This window comes from Lepeophtheirus salmonis, chromosome 13, assembly GCF_016086655.4.
Source record: "Lepeophtheirus salmonis chromosome 13, UVic_Lsal_1.4, whole genome shotgun sequence".
Classification (NCBI taxonomy): Eukaryota; Metazoa; Arthropoda; class Copepoda; order Siphonostomatoida; family Caligidae; genus Lepeophtheirus; species Lepeophtheirus salmonis.
The window spans coordinates 28458348-28481577 of record NC_052143.2 but is presented as its reverse complement, the minus strand read 5'-3'; the positions used below and the strand labels follow the sequence as shown (position 1 = coordinate 28481577).

Genomic DNA, 23230 nt, shown 5'->3' with positions numbered 1-23230 from the left:
TCAAGAAAAAAAAAATTTTTTATAAATTTTTTTCAAATAAATCCCCAACAGCAGCTGACGTTAACTTAAGTCGACAACAGCCTCCCCAGAACAAATTTCGTCCCTCTATATATTATCTATGGGATTAACGTACATGTAGCGACATCTGAAGTCACTATATGAGATTGTAAATAAGTTTGCACTTGTGATGATTTTAGAATCAACAATTGTGCGAAGGATCTACTAATTTAAATACCTTATATAAGTCCATCATACATTCAAAAAGATCACATTGATATTAAAATGAAATTGTCAAATACTATTCTAATTTGCCTAACAATCGCTTTTAGAGAATCAGTTTCCCAACAAAACTCTCCGAATAAAGAATATTGGAACTCTTTTGGTAAGATAAAATTACTATCAATATTTACTCATTTACTTTTTAATATTTTATAGACACATAAAAATAATTTTGAACAGTTTATTTTCATTCAATTTGTCATTATTTTGAAATGAAATGATTGTTCGCCAAGTTTTCAAAATTATTTTACAAGTCAAAAATTTCATTTAAGAATCAAATCTGTTAGAAATATGCAATTCCGGCATGAAGCAATCACCAATCAATCTAGCGGAGAGCTCAACCGTTCTGGTAAGTCCCATGAAATTAATGAGGGAAAAAATATTCCAACATATGCATATTTTATAAACCAGAAACCTGGACGTCCCATTACATTTAAAAACTATGAAGTTGCACACAGTTTCTCTATGAAAAATACTGGCAAAACAGCAAAACTTACTCTTAAAAATTGCTCTATAAATGTACCGACAATAACAAGTTCTCATCTCTCAAACGATACTTATAAATTTGCACAGCTTCATTTTCATTGGGGTGATATGGACAAATATGGTTCTGAGCACATAATAGACGGATTCCAATATCCTATTGAAGCACATTTGGTTCACTTTAACACAAAATATGGGGCCACAATTGAAGAAGCTTTGAGTGTAGCAAACAAATCCGATAATTTAGCTGTTCTTGGAGTATTTTTTGACATTATTCCCTGTACTATAACTGATTTAGATCCATTAATTTATAAGCTTAAAAATATCCAATCTGAAGGAACTAAAGTATATGTCAAGGGTTTAGCATTGGAAAAATTATTACCCACTGACCTGAATACATTTTTTTCATATGAAGGATCACTGACAACTCCCAGATGCAATGAAGTTGTGGCATGGACTGTATTTAAGGCGAGTTTTTTTTCCAAGATGATTTTGTAAATTAAAATTGTCCTTTTATTTTTATTAGAAAACGCATATGATGTCATCAGCACAATTGGGTGAATTTAGGAAACTTATAGGTGGAAAAAAGCCTCTTGTTAATAATTATCGTGACATCCAAAATTTAAATGACAGAAAAGTAGATTTCTACTCTGATAAAATGATATAGAATATTTTTTTTTTTACAAAATATATATAGGAATTCAAATATATCCTTAAAATATAATAAAAATTATATAACTTTTCCCTTGAAAAGATGTCCTTAATATATTTTTAAATACATATTACATGTTTATAAGCACAGTTTGGTATTATTTCAATATTCTCTTTTGTCTTTTTTTCTTCCCCTATGAAATTTTTATTAACCCATTACAGGCCATAATTATTTGAGACAGTTAGAAACCATTTTGTGATACAGCTTATACGTATATATGACTCATGTAAGATAATTATATGCATAAAAAAATCTCAAAATATCCCTAGGAATCCGCTAGAAGGTACATAGCCTTTCGCCAGTATAAGTAGCATTTGGATGTAAGAATATGAATATGATGGGAGATATATTTCTTATTAAATTATTGGATGTAATCTTGAAAAATTATGTTCAGTTGTTCAGATAGATTAATTTTGTAATTGTATGAACAAAACTTTAAGAAAAAATATAATAATGACTAGTATAATTGCTATTATTTGTGATAATTATTAAAGAAATGTAGATGTTGCCCAATATTGCATGTGAAGCACTAAAAATTTCACCGTTTCCTTACAAATTGAGCCTATGCAACAAAAAATATAATAATTAAAAGTATAATTGCTATTAATTATGATAATAATAGAAGCGATGTGAATGTTGCCCAATATTGACTATGAAACATCAAAATATCTCCATTTGCTTATCTCATTTGCATATCTTAACTGAGGGGTAAATCTTATAAAAGACAGACCATTATCGTCTCTCTAGGTTTTGCTAGCTGATTCTTTCGAAAATAGATACAAACTGGGTCGATACAAGGTTAATATGACGGATAAATTTATAAACAAAACTGATATATATTCATTCTAGCCTTTATGAACAACAGTGCTGATGAAGAGGACCTTGACAATTTATTGAAGGGCTCTGATACTTATTTTATAGCTAATGAAGATATTATTAGCTTCATAATGCAAAGATGCTGCATTCACTTCTGACACCAACATTCACGTCGTTATAAATAATACTTCCAAATCTTAACTTTGATGCTAAGATCTAAGATAATAAGAATGACAAAGTATTTAAAGTAAGACCAATTATAGTCTATCTAAACGAAAGGTTCACAATTTTTTTTCCTACAATTTTTTAAGCTCTACAATAAAGGCACGGGGGAGTCGATTTCATGGATTAAATAACTGAATTTGCAGACTATTGCTGGAGCATAAAAAGAGATTGTAGTGAGACTGAAATACGAAAAAATGTAATAAAAGAAATTTTTTAGCTTAAATTATGAAATAAAAATATATATGTATATTCAAATATATCTACTTTTTTCAAAATTATATTTCGTGTTGTTACTAGTGTATCTGAAATATCCTTGTCTTCATATTATAAATTTTTCTTACCTATTAACTCAAAATAAAAAGATTATTGAAAAAAGTTAAAAGTTATATTTATTAGTAATTGATAAAATATGTATGCTGAATTGGTTAATGTCAAGTCATACATCCTCTTCGAGACACTACAATTATAATTGAATAAAATAAAAGACTTGATATGACATATGTAATTATATTTATGTGAAATGTTAGGTGTTATCCGAACATGAATAGGATACATTAGCTACAATTATAGAATTTAAATATATTAAAAATAACATGCAAAAATATTTGAGTAAATGGAGAGACAAATTATAGATATAAAAGTGTTTTTCATTTGCTTAGGTTGATCTTCATTAATTAAATTTATGAATTAGGACAAAAGAAGAGACCCGAGATTATTTATTCTCAACAAGAGATGCTCGAATTCCAATACCGACAGAAGTATAACAGGATAAAAATTTAGCCGAAGAAGAATACCAAAAAAAACAAAAACTTTATAGTAAAGTGGAGTCGACTCTTTAGTAGGAATATCTCCATCCATATAGAACAATTAAGATATTCAACAGTTGAATCTATGACAGGATCCATTTACTTTCTGATTCAGATAAAATACTCTAGATGTGAAATATATTATTAATAATTAGGTACTACAACAATGAGAAGTAATAGCCATAAAACTAAAATATACTACAATTTCAAATTGAAATGCAATTTTACTTTCACAATTTTTAAAACCTATAATAATTCTTCATTCCTGAATACCTGAAGAAGTGGACTTTTTTTGGTCTCCAAGAATTAGGACCAAAGGAAGATACTTCTAACTTGATCATCCATCTCAAGAGATGCTCTTAGTCTTATTCAGAACTCTGTATTCTACGAGGAACGACGTGATGAATATTCTTTTAAGAAAAACTACAAGTATGCATAAGAGCGTAGAGTGGACTCCTTAATTCGGAAAGGGAATTCCAGGATATAAAAAATTCATGATGAGTAGATAATTTTAATATTCACAATAGCCCTTTTTCTTAAGATATGCCTTTTTAGTTCTCCATATAATTTTTGTTTCAAAATCTTCATGTTCGAAATGAAGAGAGCAAACAACTTTTTTAGAGCTATTAACGGATTTACTATCTATATAAGCAACAATAGTAACAAATTAAATAAACACTCATCAGATATCACTAAAATAAATATATAGTATTTTGTACCAGGTATCTAATTTATTAGCATATCAGATTTCCATTTATTAAGAATTTCCATGTTTGATGATGGAAATTTATGTGAAGAAGTTTTTATTTTATTAACATTATCACCATTTTACAAGTGTGGCAACAAGGAAAACAGAATTTGTAGGGTAATTTACGTCTAGGAAGAATTGTCAATATCCCTATGGACAATTTATCTTTTCTTTAAAATAAGTTCTTTCCAAAATCTCATTTGCCGTAAACTCATTATTTTTATTGGAAACCTCTCCCTAAAACGATATGTTTCTTTTGATTGACGTATCTGATATGTATGCCAATGTTTTATTTTCTGAAACTGGTCTACAACAGACAAAAATATAAAATTATGCAAGTAAATTTAAGATGGAAACTACTTTATATTAAATGAACTAATATTGATCGTTAAATGATTTCAATTCTTGGAAAATAACTAAATAGTTTCTTGGTATTTTTTCTGCATATCTTTCTATCTCTTTAAGATTTTGCTGCATGATATATTCGCCGTTTCTTTATGTCTTTATTTTATAAGTTCAATTTTTTTAGTTTTTACTGAAGAAAATATTTTCTTCTATCGAATAAGTTTCTTACATTTCTAAAAGGTTCCACTAGGATCCTGAGTATTAATAATTAGTCTTTTCAATATAGACTTCATGATCCAGGATCTGTGACTTCTTCCTTCTTTGTCTTTAACCCTTTAAAACATCCTTTTTAAGATGTTGTTCGTCAACTGTGTCTTAAAATAACTCCCAAAAAAATATGTATTTAATTACATGATTAACTGTTGAATGATGATAATAATTACGTCCTTTAAATTTTTTATTCTTAAAGTAAAAACATTAAATTTTAATTTCGATAACAACTTTTAAGAAATAAGCTTTACTTTATGCAAATTTTGGGAATCAAATAAGTGCCGTTAAGTTATAATGAGGTTGCATAATTTATATCTAATAATAGCTATAAATAATGATTTTGGGAGAAAAAATTATCTAAAAATAAAAGAAAAAAAAGGAACGATTTTAAAGTAAAATTGTTCATTAAATTACTAAAACCTCGATTTAAAATAGCTAAATATAGAAATAAATTCTAAGTAAGACATTATTAACTCTTGTGTAGTTAATACTTTTTATACGCATTACATACTCCTTGCTTTACGGGTAAAAAAATGACCTGCTCTTAAATATATACTATAAAACACTGAATTTATTTTAAATTGAAGACAAAATATATTTCATAAGATGAATTTACAATATAATAGCTAATTTTTAATTTAAATATTAATTAATTCTATATGGGAAATTACAATATAAAAATATAATTTTAAGGCGCATAAAATGTTTCCTATATTTCTTTAATTTATTAATAAACAGTATGAAAAAAAAAACAATTAAAAATATACAACTGAGGTATAAAGAGTTTCAACATGTTGTTCAATATATATCAATCTTATTTGTAACTTTCTATATGTATTTTGCAGATAAAAAACTTGTTATACAGTCTTTTTGTAGGTGCAAAATTGATATCATTAAGTATGTCTAAAAGTCTTTTTTAGTCCCGAAAATAGTCCTACTACTCTCCGAGTTCCAAAGACTAGGAGTAGCCTTGCCACAAGATTGATATACAACTGTTATTATCAATAGCCCAATTCAGACTCGAAGGCGATTCTTACCAAAGCCTATTCAATTATCACCCTATCTTCTAAAACATTCTAAATTATTTATTTTCAATATGTTTGTTTAATATTTGGAGTGATAAATATGCAAATTGTTAAAAGATGTCCTTTGAATGGACTATGGCATATCTTGTGGGCACAGGAGTCATTGTTATAGGGTCATTAGTATCATTCCTACCATCGTTTCTGTTTTTGTCATTGAGAACCATTCATTCTTCCCATTTTTTGTGAAGAAAATTTCCCATTCAAGAAAAAAAATCTCTTCTTCATATGAGGATGAGTCAAGTATTAATCGAAATCATCTTCTTCTGGTCCACATTTTTTTCAAACTACAGATCTTGCAATTATTCCTCATCAAATGTCTTTTGATTGGTTACTTTTGGTATAACTTTTTTAGACAAACTAACTTTAGATTTGATCTACAATCTCAATATCTAAATATTGATTCATTTAATTTATGATAATTGAGAATAGTTTCTCATTTCTTTGTCTATTTAGTTTTAATTATTTTGTAATGATGTAGCTCTAAACTAATGGGTATGCATTTTTTTGTCATTTTATCAAGTAGTATTTTGGTAATCTTCATGTAAAGCCATATCGTTTCAAATATCTTAATCACTCTAAATTTAACTAATTCCCTCTCCATAATGATCATATTTGGTCCCTACAATAATGTATATCAATATTTCTTTGCGATTTCCTACATATGTATATAACTTTCTAAAGTTTTTTATAACTTACAATATCATGTATTATAACCAGGTCAAAATGATAATCTTTGTATACAAGTCATTTTTCAGCAAAATGAGATAATACAAAAGGATTTCTTTTTTACTTTTTCAAATATTGAGGCCTATTTAGAAAAGTCAAGAAATATCAAGTCTGATAAATGTCAAAAAGAGTTATTTTTGTTAGATTCAATTTGAAAACGGCTTATTTTGACTATTAGAACGAAACAAGGCTTAAGAAAATAAATGTATTGCATGTTATCCACTGATGGGCAAGTTAACTTTATCTATTTAACTAATTAATTTAAAGTTAATTATTATTTTATTTTCAACTCTATTTAGTTGAATTAAAGTTAATTTCGATTTCTATGAAAATTAACTAGTTAAGTTTAAGTTAATTTTGAGTTTATTTTTTTAACTAGTTAAGTTTAAGTGAATTAACTTTAGAGTAATTTAGGTTAATTAACTCGCCCTACCCTGGTTAAGTTAATATTAATTTCGATATTAAAATATATAACTATTTACATTAGTCCATAGAAAGATTTATCAAGGCTTTATAATAAAGATTATTCTATCGGTCTTTCTTGCTAAAATTTTCTCCAGTTTCAATTGAACGATCAATAAAAAAAATTATAGATTCAAGTTACTACTAAAATGGAAGTCTAAGAAAGCTAAATTTTTATATTTTTGAGTTGCTATCTAATTTTAAAGTATAAAAATTTGGGATATAATATAAAAACGACATTTTCTACGACACTGAGAAAATATAATTTTAATCAATTTGATGTGGAATGCCCCAGTTGAAAAGTTGAATGAAACAGATAGTATGGACACAGTGTCTAACTAAATTATCGGGGAACTAACGGTTATTTAAAGACAGTTTTTTATTATTTCAACATAGAATAACAAAATAAATTTAACTTTAACTAGTTAAGTTAATCAAGATAAGTTCAAAATTAAGATAATGCAGTTTAAGTTAAGTTAACTTAAAAGTTAATTTTGATAAATTAAAAATTAACTAGCTAAGTTGAAGTTAAAATAACACTGTTTAAATAATTAACTCGTTAAGTTAAAAGTTAATTAACTAAACTTATTAACTTATCTAAGTTAAGTTAAGTTGCATTAACTAGCCCAACTCTGATGTTATCTAATTTAATGTTTGAGTAGCATATTGAAAAGCAACTTTGGACATTTAAACCTTTCGGCAAACATATGTATACCTTGATATTTTGTAAGAATATTGATGTGTCAATAGCAAGTGTATTACCTACGCATAATAAGATCAAACAATTAAGTTACTTAAATTTTCTGCGTTAAACAAACAAAGTTGTTTTTCAAACTTAGGTTTTTTTAAAATATTAATATTTACTTTATCACAACTGAAAATATTGTAAAGTAAATAAGTAATCATTAACCTTGATGATTTAACGTTAGTAGTACATTTATTTTATCATACGAAATGTTTTGAGTCATTTTTGAGTTAGTGTCTTATATGGTAAATATACGACTTCATATTGTATTACTCTAATTATTTAGGAATGGAGAGTGTGCCCGGGTTCTCGTATTAAAAACGTAAATTCATTTATTTATTTAGTATATTCTAAAGTTTTTAACCAATATATCAATGCGAAGTACATATATTTTAACCCGATATTAGCACCTTCAACTTTTATTACTGCGAAGTATAAAATTACTTAGTTTTAATTTCATTAATTGATCATAGCTAAATAGTACATAAATAATAAAACTTAGATTTTTTTCAGTCTGTGTTTTTACATGTAGATAATTTGCAAATGTTTTTACATAAAAAAAAAAATATTTTATTACCACCATGACTATTTTTTAGTTAATTTGCTGTGGTCAATTCAATTGCAGGTATTTAAAAATAACATCTTTTTCACAATAATATATTCTGTAGTTCCTGAAAATTTAATTCAATTCTCTTTGTTTTCGATAGAATGAGACACTCCCCTCGGGCTTAAGGATTTTTTTTTTCAATCAACCGTGAAACGAAGAGCTCAGATGATTTTTTCCCTAATCCTAAATCCCGAATCAAATCATTTAATTCTTGCTGGTCAAATTCTTTATGTTAACAAGTTGCATCTTCTAAAATTTCAAAGTCTGGATCATTTCTTTCTTCGACGTCGCCTTTATTTTCTAGAGGAGATTCATATTTTGGTACCGGAATTTCATCAGAATGAGGGATGGGTCTGGTTACTCAACATAAATTTGGATATACGATATGACTTTTATTTTTATTCGTAAATCCAAATGTCTTCACCAGACAGAAATAACAACCACAGAAATTATATTTTGGTTTTTGCAAAGCCATAGGTACACCAAACGACATCTTATTTAGTTTTCCTTCGATCCATCGACTTAAATTTATTTTACAAGCATTAAACACTATGTGAGGTGCCCACGACTTATCTTGATTATTGGGATTTTAAAATAGGCCAAGTAAGTATACTTTGTTAAAAAATTTATATTCCTCATCTGATGTATAAATGTGTAACGACCACATATATAGCAAAAGAAATTTGGATTATTTGAGCACATAAATATAGAAGTATTAGTTGAAAAATTTTTACAAAACTAAAATAGAACTATTCTGATCTTACGAAAACGATGAGAAAATCCAGAAAAGATATGCAAAAATAACTGAGAAGCATAAAGTAATTCTAATTATAATAGATAAAGTCTACTATGCTCAAAAAGAAGACAAAAATTTATGGTTACAACGACAATGGACTATTTTATGTTTCATGATCAATTCAATACGTAATCAATATATTCCCGAGTTATTCCAATCAAAGATTCATATCTAAATATATGGTAAAAATAAATATGAGGAAGTTTAAATTGAATTTGCTGTCATAATAAATTATGAAAATCACTCTAAAATTAAAATAAATACCAACCGAACTTCATTATTTGCCGTATCTTTAGTTTGCGAAGTGGCGATAATAACGATTTGTTGCATTAAAATATATGAACTACTTCATGTGAAGTCATCTATATATGAAAACATGTTCATCAAGCAACATTCGCTCAAAAATTTCTTCCTTCGATGTGGTTTATTTAGATGTCCTTCCTCCATAATCACTGATAAAAGCGATTTGCAATTAAAAGTTAGATATGAAAGGATTAAAAGGAAATCGTTTATGAAAAATTAGCTTTTTTTTCGACATAATTGATATTATACTTGATAATTGCATTTGAAAGACTCTTTCAAGTTTCACCTCCAAAAAATGAAATTTTCCCAAAAAAATCTTTCACCATACGATCCACAATTCTGTAATTGATTACTTAGATTACAAATAAGGGACGATCGGATAAGTCCCTATCTCTGCATTCATGAATCATCACTTTTTAACAAGAATTAATTCTTCTCTTTTACACTTATTATTAGTAGTAGAATTAATTATTATTTATTTCAAAAATTCTAATAATGAGGTTGTGTGGCTTGTGTCTATCCAGATGTTAAGTAATCTTTGATTTAACAGATTATATCTTATGCATCAAAGTGTTGAAAAGATGTGAGTGTATACTGCAAACGTTTTTCGGACAGTATTGTACTTGGCCGGACTTGGTTTAGTCGTAAATTATCGTGCGTCGAAAGTAGGTCTCAAAGGATTTACCATATTCTAAGTATCTTATGGACCGAATTTCTATCAGCAAAAACCTGCTGAATCGAAACAATTCAAACCATTTCTAAAGCAAATTGTAACTATCGATCAAAAATGGATTACTTTCGTCAATCTCAAGAAACAAAAATCCTCGTCAAGCCAGGATTGACAGCCAAGAAGTTGATGATGTGTGTTTGGTGGGATTGGTAATGAATAATCTACAAAGATGGCTAAATGCTCAATTCTGCCCTCGTTTCTAAACAACTCGAGTATTTGAAGCTGGTAATGAAACAAAAGCGCCCAGCATTGGTGAAGAGGAGATGAATCGTGTTTCTTGAAAGCAACGCCAGGACGCACACATCTTTGATGACACGCCAAAAGCTCCACCTTTTACGTCAACTTTATCTATTATCCGTCAATTCGGTGGTAAAAAATGACTCTCAAGACTAAAAGTCCCGAATTATCTTAGATTTTTCTGAAACCCCTTGATATTTAGATGTGGTAAATAATACTTTTCAAAAAATTACTCTGTATGCCACAAAAAAAGAATTTTATTTTTATGTCCATCCATGGGCCAAAAAATTTAAATGTTTTTTCTAGAATTGGAAATATGTTCTCAAATAAAATAAAAAGTTCATATCTTTCTTTTTCTTGGTTAAAATGACAAAATGTTGGTCTTTTAGTGTAGTGCACAGTGTTGGGGTACTGAAGAATCTACACTTACCGGCGAAAATGAATATTGCCCGAAAATGGGTTGAAATAATATTTTATAAAGTTATGTATATTGTAAGTTAGCTAATGAGATTTTATTATTGTGATTTATGAAAGTAGATAGTTACTTCAATTTCTAATATGTAAAGAAATATTTTTCATACTATTAAAATATTCAAATGCTCTCCAAAAAATTATTTACGCTAAAATAAATGAAAAAGTATCAATATATCAAAAATATCAATCTTAATAATATCGATAATACAAAAGAAAATTATAACGTTCAATTTTATTATTTTTAAAATTAAGTTAATGTAAATTGAAATAACAATAATTCAATCAAGATAATATAATTTGATTATAACTGACTAGTAAGTAATCATTTCTTTCAATTTTTTTTATAAATTAATTTCTATAAGAGTCATTTTTTTCATTCCAAGAGATTCAACACAATGGCTAAAATATATTAAATTAATACTCCATAAGAAACCAAGTCAAGATACGAAAATTTATTATTTGCAAAAAATGATTTCAATATTTAATGATGTAATTTAATTTTGGTATTGAAGCTTATGAAATTGAATGCAAATTTACTAGCAACAACATTCGATTGTTTTTTGTTTCATCATTCCATTCAGGAGAGCACAAACTAAGTTTATCTTTTACAACCGAAAATACTAAATTTCAAATTGATTAAATTTGTTTTTCTAAAAATATTAACAAAGTGATGAGTGAATAATTATGGAAAACAATTTTACGAAAGGTTAACATCATACCATCTAAAAAACCATTTATTGCCCCAGCAAATTAAGGAACTGTCATTAGGTCATTAACATTATAAATATTTGTAAAAAAATAATTTTTTTTAGTGCACTTCTGATACATTCATCACTCTAACATTAATATACATCTTGTAAGTTGTATATTAATATTTTTGTTATTAATGTTCTAAATGTTAATTAGTTGATGACAAATAAGCCTTGTTAAGCTGAAAATAATTTCCTGACTAATATTGAAAAATAATCCCACATTTACGAAAAATTGACTGGTTACCATTTTATATATTCTGTTTTCTGCGTTAACATACTAACGACATTCACAAAAAAAGACCTGATTTATGTATATTTTTGTATCACTTTTAAATAAGAGTCTAAATACAGTTATAAGCAATAGCCAGTAGATAAAGCTGTTAATTGTACTTATAGATCTCTAAAATCCATCCTGATTGCCAAAAAAAAAAAAAATTTGATTTAGAATATATTTTTCTAATAACTTTGTATATCACTTCTTTTTATTTTTGTTAACCATTAAAATATTTATACTTTTTGTGCATTTTGGTTCTCTTATACATAATTTCCACAATTACCCATGTAAACTTACTTGATTCTTTTATTTACACACTCCTAGAGACGCAAGTTTTATTTTTTTGTAAGCCACAACCAGAACTACAAAAAAAAAAGAAAAAGGAGACGATTTTTATAGAGAAATAATATTTTATTTTTAAATACAAGGTTGATCTTATCTAGTGGTACGCATGTAATTATTTTCCAAGAGTAAAATGTTTTGTGAGGACATTTATTTTACAAAACCATCTGAAAATAGTACTCGACACAACTTTTATTCAATATTTGAGCCCTTACCTCTAATAATTGACTCAATACGATGCCTAAATTACTTGCAGATCTTGACTCTGTAGTCAGACTTGAACTTGGTCCACTCCATCTTGATGGAAATTGCTAAACACTCCTGTGAGGAGTAGCACATACACTTTCTTTCAGACATGCTTAAGATTACGTATTTACCCCTTATAAAAGCTGTAATATAGACAATACTGTATCACCGCTAAAAAAAAGACATGGTCACATAAAATGGGCTGGCTCACCTTGGTTAAGAGAGCAATCCCATTTTTTTATCATAATATGTCTAGATAGGCTATTTGGAAGCTAAAAAATATAATTTAAATTAAAAATTACAAATCTATAAAAAGAAGTTTCATACATCTCACTACTAATTGAGTTGATAACCTGATTAAAATAGGTATGAATAGCTGATTAAGAAATGACAAGAATTCTACACGAGAGCCCATTCATGATATAAATTAACAAAAAAAAAATGTTACGCTTAAAAGTAAAAGTTGCGTGAGTTTTATTTATATAAATTGTTCAGATATTTTCGAAGCTTATACACGCATTCATACATGAATTACTAGATATTATATGGTTGAGTGGAAATTTTAAAAGTCAACGAAACCTCAGAAGCACACTTTTTTTTTTTTCTATTTATAATAACGAAGGACAAATATTATGTAAGCTCTTTAGTAATCCTTCATAAATACATTGAATAATGAAGTAAATAAATAGTTGCGTTTTAATTTTCAAACAATGAGTGAGCCACAAGTCTTAGACTGGAATATTTTGGATTTAAAAATTAATGTAAATATTTTTAACCTATATAAATATGCCTGACTATAAGTATCCGTAGAAGTCTTTTAAAATCACGTTATATAAAATTTTAAATCATAATTATTTTTTTTAATATAGATTCCATCTACTTGCGTAGTTCTATTTTTTGAAATTGGAAAAATTTCTGGAAAAGATCTCAAAGAGCATAAAGAATCTTCTTTTCATCGATTTCTAGCAAAAAGAGTTTATAGAAAAATAAAAATCTATCATACCTCAAAATAAAATGTTATTAATTCTATTTTGATACTTTTCTTAATTTATAATAAATAGAATTACACTCAAATATAGAATGGAATTGTACTTAAAAACTAAATTTACTTGAAATAACTTCATTTAAAATCTTAAGAGACATAATAACTGTAATTATTTGTATTTGACTTTGAACTTGGAAACAAATTATTTGCTTTTGGAAAATGATTTAAAAGTTATATTTTACTAATATCTTTTTAAATACATCCTAAAATGTCTCACCCATCAATTTTTTGTAATATTTTTAAAAAGAAAATTAGTTGATAATAAAAAGAAACCTATTTGTTCCCTTCACTTCAAAGAATATGCATGCTCTGACAAACCTAATATAGCTATCAAACATAGTTTGCTGAAGGAAGATGTAGTCCCGTAAGTAAATCCTCATAATACTTCCATGATTAAGCAGAACACCAGAAGAACATCAAAATTTACTCGTGCTGAAGCACAAAGGGAGAAAATAATTAATCAGCTTGATCGAATGTCTGATTTTTTTTTTTTTTTCCACGATGATAATGTTTCATCTGAATCGAAAGGAAAATTACATTTGAATTGTGTTCCATAAGGAATTCAAGTTATTTGGCTGGATAATGAAGCTCAATTTGTATTCATAACTAAAAACTATCTAATATAATTTTTAATATTATTATATAATACAATGCCTAAATTACTACTTTCAATATGTAAATTAAATTTTATTATAAAAAAATATTATAAATTATATAATAAAAAAATATTTATTATACAATAACTATCAAACAAAACCGACAAGAAATTTCAATTATATATTTCAGCTTTTAAAAATTGTATTATAAAAGTATAAAAATTACTCATCACTATATTAAAAAACAAATTTCCTTATTTGGTTAGATTTTGCAGTTTAAAATCAAATAATTAGAAACTATTTCGAACAGACATTTAAATAGTAGGGTTATAGTAAAATTAATATATAATACTAAAGTTTTTAAAATGCCAATAAACTTCGTTTAACTAGACTCTATCCCGTTGTTCCAATCGTTTATTATATGTAGTTGGATTCTGAATCACTTCAAACTTTCTTTGAAATATTGATGAATCAAAGTCACTGTGAGTTTCTTTATAACTATGTAGAGTTCGAGCAAGCAATTAAATCGACAAGTCACAGTGTCCATTATATTAAATTAAGATTTAAAAAAAATTAAATTTGAAATATTATAATGATCTTAATTAAATACTTCAAATGAAGGAGCTCACAAATACCATAAACTGATAACCTTCAGCTTTTGATTTTCATTTATCCTCAAGCTTTAATTCTATACTATTCGAAAAAGCAGAAATATCGAATTTATATCCCTAAAATATTTATCAAATGGGATCATAAAATATATTGATATGAGGCTTATACTGATTCAATAATGGGATCAACAGTAGAGGAAGCGATGAAAGGAGCTGCCATCTGAACCTTGTGTTTTCAAAGGGTTTTGGAGTTATTGCCAAAAAATGAAGGTAAGATTTGGACTGAATGGGGTAAAGAAAATAACTCAAGAAGGAGTCATTTCATTTGTGGTGAGGAAAATCATCCCGATGGCCCTCCGGGAAATCCTTATAACTTTATAAGACTATATATGAATAGAATATGATATATCCCCGTACGCTTATGGTGATAGCTCTTCCTCAAAAACCTCACTGTGTTTCATCATTTATAAAGATATTGTAGATATAGTCCAACATGTTGACGTTGTAGTATGTAAAATAGGAAAACTCGTGTCCAAATGATCCTGAAATTTACCCAGCAACATAGATTATTATATCCCTCCTTAATTAATTTTAAAGGTCAACCAGCCAATCCAAACTTATGAGGGATCAGATTGGTGTTTTTCATCTTTCTCTCATCAAAGTCCTTCCCTAAGGAGGGGGATATCTTCCACCACTACAACTAAGGAAATACACATGCTGTCTCAGATTAAAATTTGACATCTTGAATCCCATACAGTAATGGGCAAGTTAACTTATCTTTTTAACTAGTTAAATTAAAGTCAATTATGATTTTATTTTTTCATAACTAGTTGAATTAAAGCTAATTTCGATTTCTATGAAAATTATATAGTTAAGTTAAAATTAATTTCGAGTTGTTTTTTTTAAGGAGTTAAGTTTAAGTGAATTAGTTTTTATTCAAAAAAAAATAAAAAAAAACACCCTGCGGATTTATCTTTGTCCAAGGCTATAACTTGATAGTCTTGCATCCTTTTTGAGTAAGTTTTTAACCTTTGAAGAACACCTTCCTAGACATCTGTAGGGTTCAGTTGTGTAATTTATCTATAAAACATTTAGAGATGATGATTACATTAAAGTTATTCCCTTCATAGTTGCCCTATCTAGTAGAACGATTTCCATGAAACATTAATAATCTATTGAAATATCTGACGGAAAAGTTATCATATTTCAAAAGATTATTAATTATCTTCAACGATATATATTTTTTCTTATTTTAATTTAAAAAACTTATTTTAGAAAATTATAATGATTAAGTAGTTGTTTTCAAAAAGATGATTATAAGTGTTGATAATATTAGATTAATAAACTTACACTTGTAAGTTATGCACTTTCAAGATATATGACTAATAACAAATACTATTACTATTCATGTGGATTGCAACACAAAACAAACATAATCTATGTGGCAACTATGTTTGCATATATATTGCATTTTGCACTTTCCACACACAAAATCACCGGGGAATCAAGAACTTTTATTCTAAAATATAGATCTATAAATATATGAAGGATGAAGAGACATACTCATCAGTTCTTGAAATGTTTTCGAAGGTAAAAATATTAGTTATAGTTTTTGTCATATCTCTTTTTGTTGAGGATGTTTTTTCAAGATCGGCTCTTCCAATGGGGAATCCAATGGTCGGAGTATGTTTAAGCTTATTGTTGTAAATAAATCTTTAATGTGTTTTTTTTTTCATCTTTATTTGTAGAAAACGCAATCTGGACAAGTGAAAAAGAGATGTTTCGGACGTAGACCAAGACCAAGACCATCAGCAAATCTTAGTGTTAAGGACTTGATGGATTTAATAAAAATGATTATGGAACTTGCAAAAAAGAAAGGTGCTGAGAAAAGAAATATTGTTTCAAGTCCAACTATGACTCGTGTTAAAGTACTCTCCGAGAGTGATTAATATATATATATATATATAGCATGCTTTTTGAACATATTATTGACTCAGTTTAAATGTCTTAATGTATTCTAAAATTGAAAAGTATCATGATTTGTAAACAATTGATTTCTTATCATAATATATGTATAATAAAAATATAATAATTTGCACTCAAAAGATAATAATTTTAACAAAAGAAAGGGATTTTGCTGAACAAAAAATCAAAATTCCCTTGTATCTCAGATAAAAATTGTATTTTTCCTATAAACTTCTACGTTGATATGTTAAGAAGGTGTTTGACTGTTTGATACAGCACATTTTTAGTAACCATATCTTTGATACATTGATAGAAATATATTATCTTTTAGCTCAATCCATAAAAAATCATGCACGTTCTTTCGAATGCACTTTTACCATGAATCGATATCTGAACCGTTTGGTAGAGGCCTATTAAAAATCCTGTAGGGTAAAAAATAGCATTGATTGTTGCTTTGTTTTGGTGAGGACGTTAAAGCCATCGTTGGGGTTATAATCAGAAGGGTTATTAGGATCATAGACTATTGTTATTTTGGATGAAGTACAGAGTGGTAACCAAGTTACTAACTGTGGATCGTTTATATGGTTGAACATCGGAAGAAAGAACAATCACTGGAGACATCCCAACATTTTTTGTTCGAGTGTACTAATATTATTATTAGAGTGGACCAAGATATTGATTTTTCAAGTTTAAATTGAGTCTTGAATATAAAGATTTTTTTTTATATACTAGCCGATATCTAGAAGAAATAAATTACATAACTACAAAATTACAATTTCTGATATATAAATTTAGATGTAAAAAAAGCTGTAGCCTAAAGATTTTACTATAATATTGTATTTAATATGTCCAAAAATTAAATTTAATGTTTTTTTTAAAATTATAAGTGGAAATTTAGCGAGGTACAAAAAATAATTAAAAATGTAGTGCAATTTTAAATGAAACTAAATATTAGTCATATTTAGTGCCTCTTTTTAAATCTTATTACTTTGATTTTTTTAAAAGCTTCATAAGTATACTTTAAAGTTCTTCCATGAACTCCAAACCATTTCAAAGGGATTCATTAGTTTTTGAAAGGCCACATTCGTTTGTTACAATCTATGTATATATTTTGAGGTAAAATAAATACTTTCACAATTTTTTTGGACGCAGAAAATATTCAACTAATTAGGTTTGAGAAAAATGGAAACACCTGTACCCTATTTTATTTCTATTTATTTTATTTACGCATTTTTTTAAGAATTCAAAATATAATAATGAAACGTGTCTCCTTTATGAATTTGTGAATGAAAATAAAAATGAAATTGTTTTTGTCAAAGGTGAAACATCAATCTGAAATTTAACCATCTTGCTTTGTTTTTAATACAACCCTATTCAAAAGGACTTAATATTGTAAAACAAGCCTTTTTAATGATTTAAATAAACTAAGCAAATAAATTTTCAAAAAACAATGTTATATTTAAGACGAAACTAAACTGTCTTTAAGTAAAAAAAGAATTATCTATACGACAAAACTAAATTTTCTTTAAGACAAAACTTTATTGATTTTAGAAAATTGCAAGAGTTTCATGGATTTAGTTATAATTAACTTCATGTGTTCAAAGCTAACTAAAATTACAGCTTTTTGTTGATAATATTTTGCGTTGGTCAATGTTCTGCCTTATCGTTCATCTGTGTCACAATAACTCGACGCTGACATTTTTTCCCTGTGCTCCTACTTATACAGGATGTGCAAGCTATCTATGCTGCTATTTTGGTGACCTCTCTTGGCCTAACATAGGCACTTAGTACATTTTTTTTAAAGATATATTATTCAAACCTGCACAACTTGGAAAAAACGGAATCAATTGACGAATTCGTTGTGCCAAATATTCAGAAAGGCATTCTTGGAATCCACAACAGTATAACAATCGTTCAAACTCTGTAACTCAGTGAGACGTTCATTTACAAGGTTATGAAGGAATTTGAGGACTCCAAAGGTGATTTTGAGGCAACAACAATGCGGACTGAGGTCAAAGGTTGAAGTGACTATGTATGGACGCCGGAATTTGTGGACAAAATCAAGAAAATCGTCAATGAGGACCCTGTGACCTTCCAGGAAATTTCTCCAGAAGTTGGCCGAAGTCGCTGATCCGGGTCTGCATTAACGAAAACCTTATTTACTACACATAAAAGAAGAGGAAGGGAAGAGGACGATCTTGACAAAAAAAAAAGGCATAACGAAAGCGCTTAAAGCACTTCCTAAAGCTTATCAACTGCTTTAAGTACTTCATCGAGACATACTCTGGTTTTTCTCGGACGACAAAGAATTTTGTCAGGACCAAAAGGTCAACAACAGGAAGTGGTTTCTCTTCTGTTTCAAGGATATACCTGTCGTCATGCAGACAAAGTTCCCAGCCCGCGTCATGGCGTTTTAGTTGGTTTTCTCCAAAGGGTCCGTCATACCTCCTAATGTGTTCCTCCATGGCTACAAGTTCAACACTGATGCCTAGCTGGACATGCTAGAGATCAAGGTGAAGCCCTGAATAGACTGATCGCTAATGGTCTATTTCTGTGATAATGTTGTTCAGCCCTTTTTCTAAAGCGTAAAGTATTGAAGGGGATTCAGGCTTGCTGATGACGAATGCCATAGTTCCTTTGACCAAAGCCACCATAACTCTTATTTGATTTCTTATAGTAGGATTGTTTGGTCTTTGATGTATAGAACAAAGCCCCCTCTTGAGTCAATGCCCAATTCTCAACCACATATTAGCTGCCGAGAACAGGAACCACATTGCAGCCAAAAAGGCTTTTATATTCGATTTTTTTCATTTTGCCATTTACTAGAGGAAAGGCTTTACCATCACTTCCAATTAATCCAAACATCATGGCTGATGGAAGATATTTTGACCTTTCCATAGATCTACCACTTTACAATATACCGCTTCCTTTTTGAATTTCCCACACATTTTAAAGTAAATATTTCAAATATAAAATAAGAAGTAAATAAATATTCTTTTTTCCGTAGCTCACACATTTTAAAATAACTGTTCATTTTCATTAAAGAAAATTATAAAAGCGCTTGAGTCAACCAAACAACTTTTATTATGATTAAATGAAGTAATAAAAACAGTAATTGTAGTTCAAAAAGTGTCCCAGCATGTTCAAGGCATATTTTATATATCTACATATTGGAAAAGATAATTACTTTTAGAATAAGGGGCTTTATTTTTAATGGGTATTGAGAAATCGCATTCTTGAATTTACTCAAGTTTTTACATTTTATGTAAAAAGTCAAAAAGCGTAATTAAAAAATATGTATAGAAAAAGAGAGATGTCAATCTTTAAATTTTTAACAAAAATAAATCATATGAATGACAAAATAGCAGCAAGTTTTGATAATAGTTCAACATAGAAATTAAACATGTGTAAGATAATAACCCATAATTGCAAATAGGAGATGCATAACTCTTTTTAACAAATTATTTATGTTTTTTATAGATTCATAAAAAATAATCAATGTTTCTTGTTATTAAAAAAATTGTTTTAAATTTAAACTTTTTATTTTGAAACTGTTAATAATAATTAGTTAATCGACTATATCGTTTAAAGAATTATATTTATTTACATGAAAAGATGCACCCCCACAAGAGCTATCAATAAATTAAAAACTTATAGATCATAGGTAAAATTAAGTTCGTATCTCCAGCCCTTTTTTAACTAAGTATATCTTGCTAATTATTTGTCACATGGGATCATAAAATAAAGTGTTGTAATTGTCTGAGTGTATACTAAAAACGTATTACGCTTGGACTTTTCAGTCGTGAATTATTATGCGTTGGCTATTGAGGTCTTAAAGGAAAAAAATTGTCATATTTTACATTTATACCCCATGAAAGGAAAAAAAGCGTCAAATACGACCAAGAAAATTATCAATGTATATGGGAGCAATACTCTTTCGGTTCGTGTTGCACACCAGTGGTTCGAGCAATTTTTTCCCCCGCTCAATTCTGCCCTCTACTGTTAAAAACTCGACCGTTTGAATCTGGCGATCGAACAAAGACGGCTATCATTGGTGAATAGGAGACAACAATACAGCACCAGGCCGCACACATCTTCGTTGACGCGCCAGAAGCTCGGGCAGCTTGGATGGGAAGTTCTTATAGATTTAGTTATCAAACAGAGTGGGGCCTCCTTGGCTTAAATTGGATGATTGTAACACTTCTTATAAAGCATTGAAATAAAGCAAAAAATACGAAATTACGATTTCCCTAACCTATTATCTAAAATTAAGTTAAATATAAGCATATATATATATATGCAATTACAGCCTCTCCTAACTACAAAAATTAAATATCGAGTGTCTTAATTATAAAAATAGCAAACTGTTTATTAAATTTTGTCTGTTACCAATAGATTTAACATATAAATATGTTTAAAGATTTACGGTCATAATTTAATTTATGAACAAGTATATTTTTTTGTAATTTAAGAAAATAAGATTCTTTAAGATTTGGGATGTTCCTCCATCAAGAATAATATGAACACATTTTAAGTTTTATGTTAAGGGCTGATACAACCTTAAAAATAAATTCTTGTTGATATATTATATTGAATAAAAATACAATAAGGTATCATTAGAGATTAGCTGAATACTTAAATATTATGTATATGTCCTTAGTTATCAAATAAAATAATTTAATTCATAAAAATAACGTAGTATTATTATTGTATGTTTTATGTCATAAGTGCATTAATATCCACGAATAAAATCTTTACATAAATTCGTACTAGAGTCAATAATACTGTATTTATTCTTCTATCATATTTCTGCAATAATTCCCAATTGTTGACAAAATTTCATTTTAGGTATGTATTATTTATATTTATGCTTTCATTGTGCAATTATTAAATAAAACATTAACAAACAAAAATTATATATCCTTTCATTTATTAATTTATATTTAATCCATTTGATGATTTAAATTGTAAATCTTTCATGTGAAAAGTAACATTTTTAAATGATGAACTTTGATAAATATATGACAAATAACGAAAGTTAAATATTTATATTTGGATTGCTTCACAAAACAAATATGAGTCTTATGGCAATTATGTTTGCATTTATTTTGCATTTTGCACCTTCTACACACAAAATCACCGGGGAATCAAGAACTTTTATTCTAAAATATAGATCTATAAATATATGAAGGATGAAGAAACATACTCATCAGTTCTTGAAATGTTTTCGAAGGTAAAAATATTAGTTACAGTTTTTATCATATCTCTTTTTGTTGAGGATGTTTTTTCAAGATCGGCTCTTCCAATGGGGAATCCAATGGTCGGAGTATGTTTAAGCTTATTGTTGTAAATAAATCTTTAATGTGTTTTTTTTTTCATCTTTATTTGTAGAAAACTCAATCTGGACAAGTGAAAAAGAGATGTTTCGGACATAGACCAAGACCATCAGCAAATCTTAGTGTTAAGGACTTGATGGAGTTAATAAAAATGATTATGGAACTTGCCAAAAAGGAAGGTGCTGCGAAAAGAAATATTGTTTCAAGTCCAACTATGACTCGTGTTAAAGTACTCTCCGAGAGTGATTAATATATACATATATAGCATGCTTTTTGAACATATTATTGACTCAGTTTAAATGTCTTAATGTATTCTAAAATTTAAAAGCATCATGATTTGTAAACAATTGATTTCTTATCATAATATATGTATAATAAAAATATAATAATTTGCACTCAAAAGAAAATAATTTCAACATGAGAAAGGGATTTTGCTGGACAAAAAATCAAAATTCCCATGTATCTCATATAAAAATTGTATTTTTCCTATAAACTTCTACGTTGATATGTTAAGAAGGTGTTTGGAATTAGGAATTCAAATTCTACCAGATTCTGCCTATTTTGATCACTTGGCTGTAGAACAGTGTAGTTATTATATTTATTGAATAGGAAAAAAAAAGTAATTTAAAAAAAAAGTTGAATACAAATCAAATCAATTATTATAATCGCAAGAATATTCATATGGAAATTCAAAAACTAAAAGTTGAATCTCAATTTATTCGAAAATAACAATCTGAATTCCCTAGTAAACTATGTATGTCCGTTTATTTAATATATGCAAAGTAAATTTTAAAGTTAAATCTTTGTGCTTTAGTAAATTTATACTACGCCCATTTTAGAAAGCAAATTTATGTTTATATAAACAGATAAAGATTTTAAACATCAAAGATATCAAATATATTTCTATCTGCTTCCTTGTCGCTTGCAACACTGTCTTTGTCTGATAAAACTTCCTTATGGTACTTACATCATAATTGACATTTACCTAATCTATGTATGTATGCTAAAAATTTAGAGGACTCTAGAAAATTTATTTGTTACAGATTTTAACTTGATTGACATTTCAAAAGAATACGAATTACTTGACTGTAGCGAGAAAAAAAAAGGAAAAAAGGTTTTTAAATCACTATTTAGTGTTTATACATTGTAAAGTACTAGGAAAATAGACCCGCCAGAAAAATTGTCCAATATATATTAATTGAGAAATATTGCTC

General features: G+C 27.8%; 3 protein-coding genes across 3 annotated transcripts; all 3 read left to right on the top strand.

Moving 5' to 3' along the window:
- The first annotated feature begins 282 nt into the window (after positions 1 to 282).
- LOC121127707 (putative carbonic anhydrase 5) lies at positions 283 to 1429 on the top strand. Its single transcript, XM_040723142.1, has 4 exons — positions 283 to 382; positions 552 to 628; positions 691 to 1230; positions 1289 to 1429. Exons 1-4 carry the CDS (start codon positions 283 to 285, stop codon positions 1427 to 1429), a joined length of 858 nt encoding a protein of 285 aa, XP_040579076.1.
- Positions 1430 to 16240: 14811 nt separating this feature from the next.
- On the top strand, positions 16241 to 16813 carry LOC121128537 (uncharacterized). Its single transcript, XM_040724123.2, has 2 exons — positions 16241 to 16398; positions 16464 to 16813. The coding sequence occupies exons 1-2, from the start codon at positions 16258 to 16260 to the stop codon at positions 16662 to 16664; spliced, it is 342 nt and encodes a 113-aa protein (XP_040580057.1). The 5' UTR covers positions 16241 to 16257; the 3' UTR covers positions 16665 to 16813.
- A 5016-nt stretch (positions 16814 to 21829) lies between these two features.
- On the top strand, positions 21830 to 22411 carry LOC121128538 (uncharacterized). Its single transcript, XM_040724125.2, has 2 exons — positions 21830 to 22006; positions 22072 to 22411. Exons 1-2 carry the CDS (start codon positions 21866 to 21868, stop codon positions 22264 to 22266), a joined length of 336 nt encoding a protein of 111 aa, XP_040580059.1. The 5' UTR covers positions 21830 to 21865; the 3' UTR covers positions 22267 to 22411.
- The last annotated feature ends 819 nt before the right edge of the window (positions 22412 to 23230 follow it).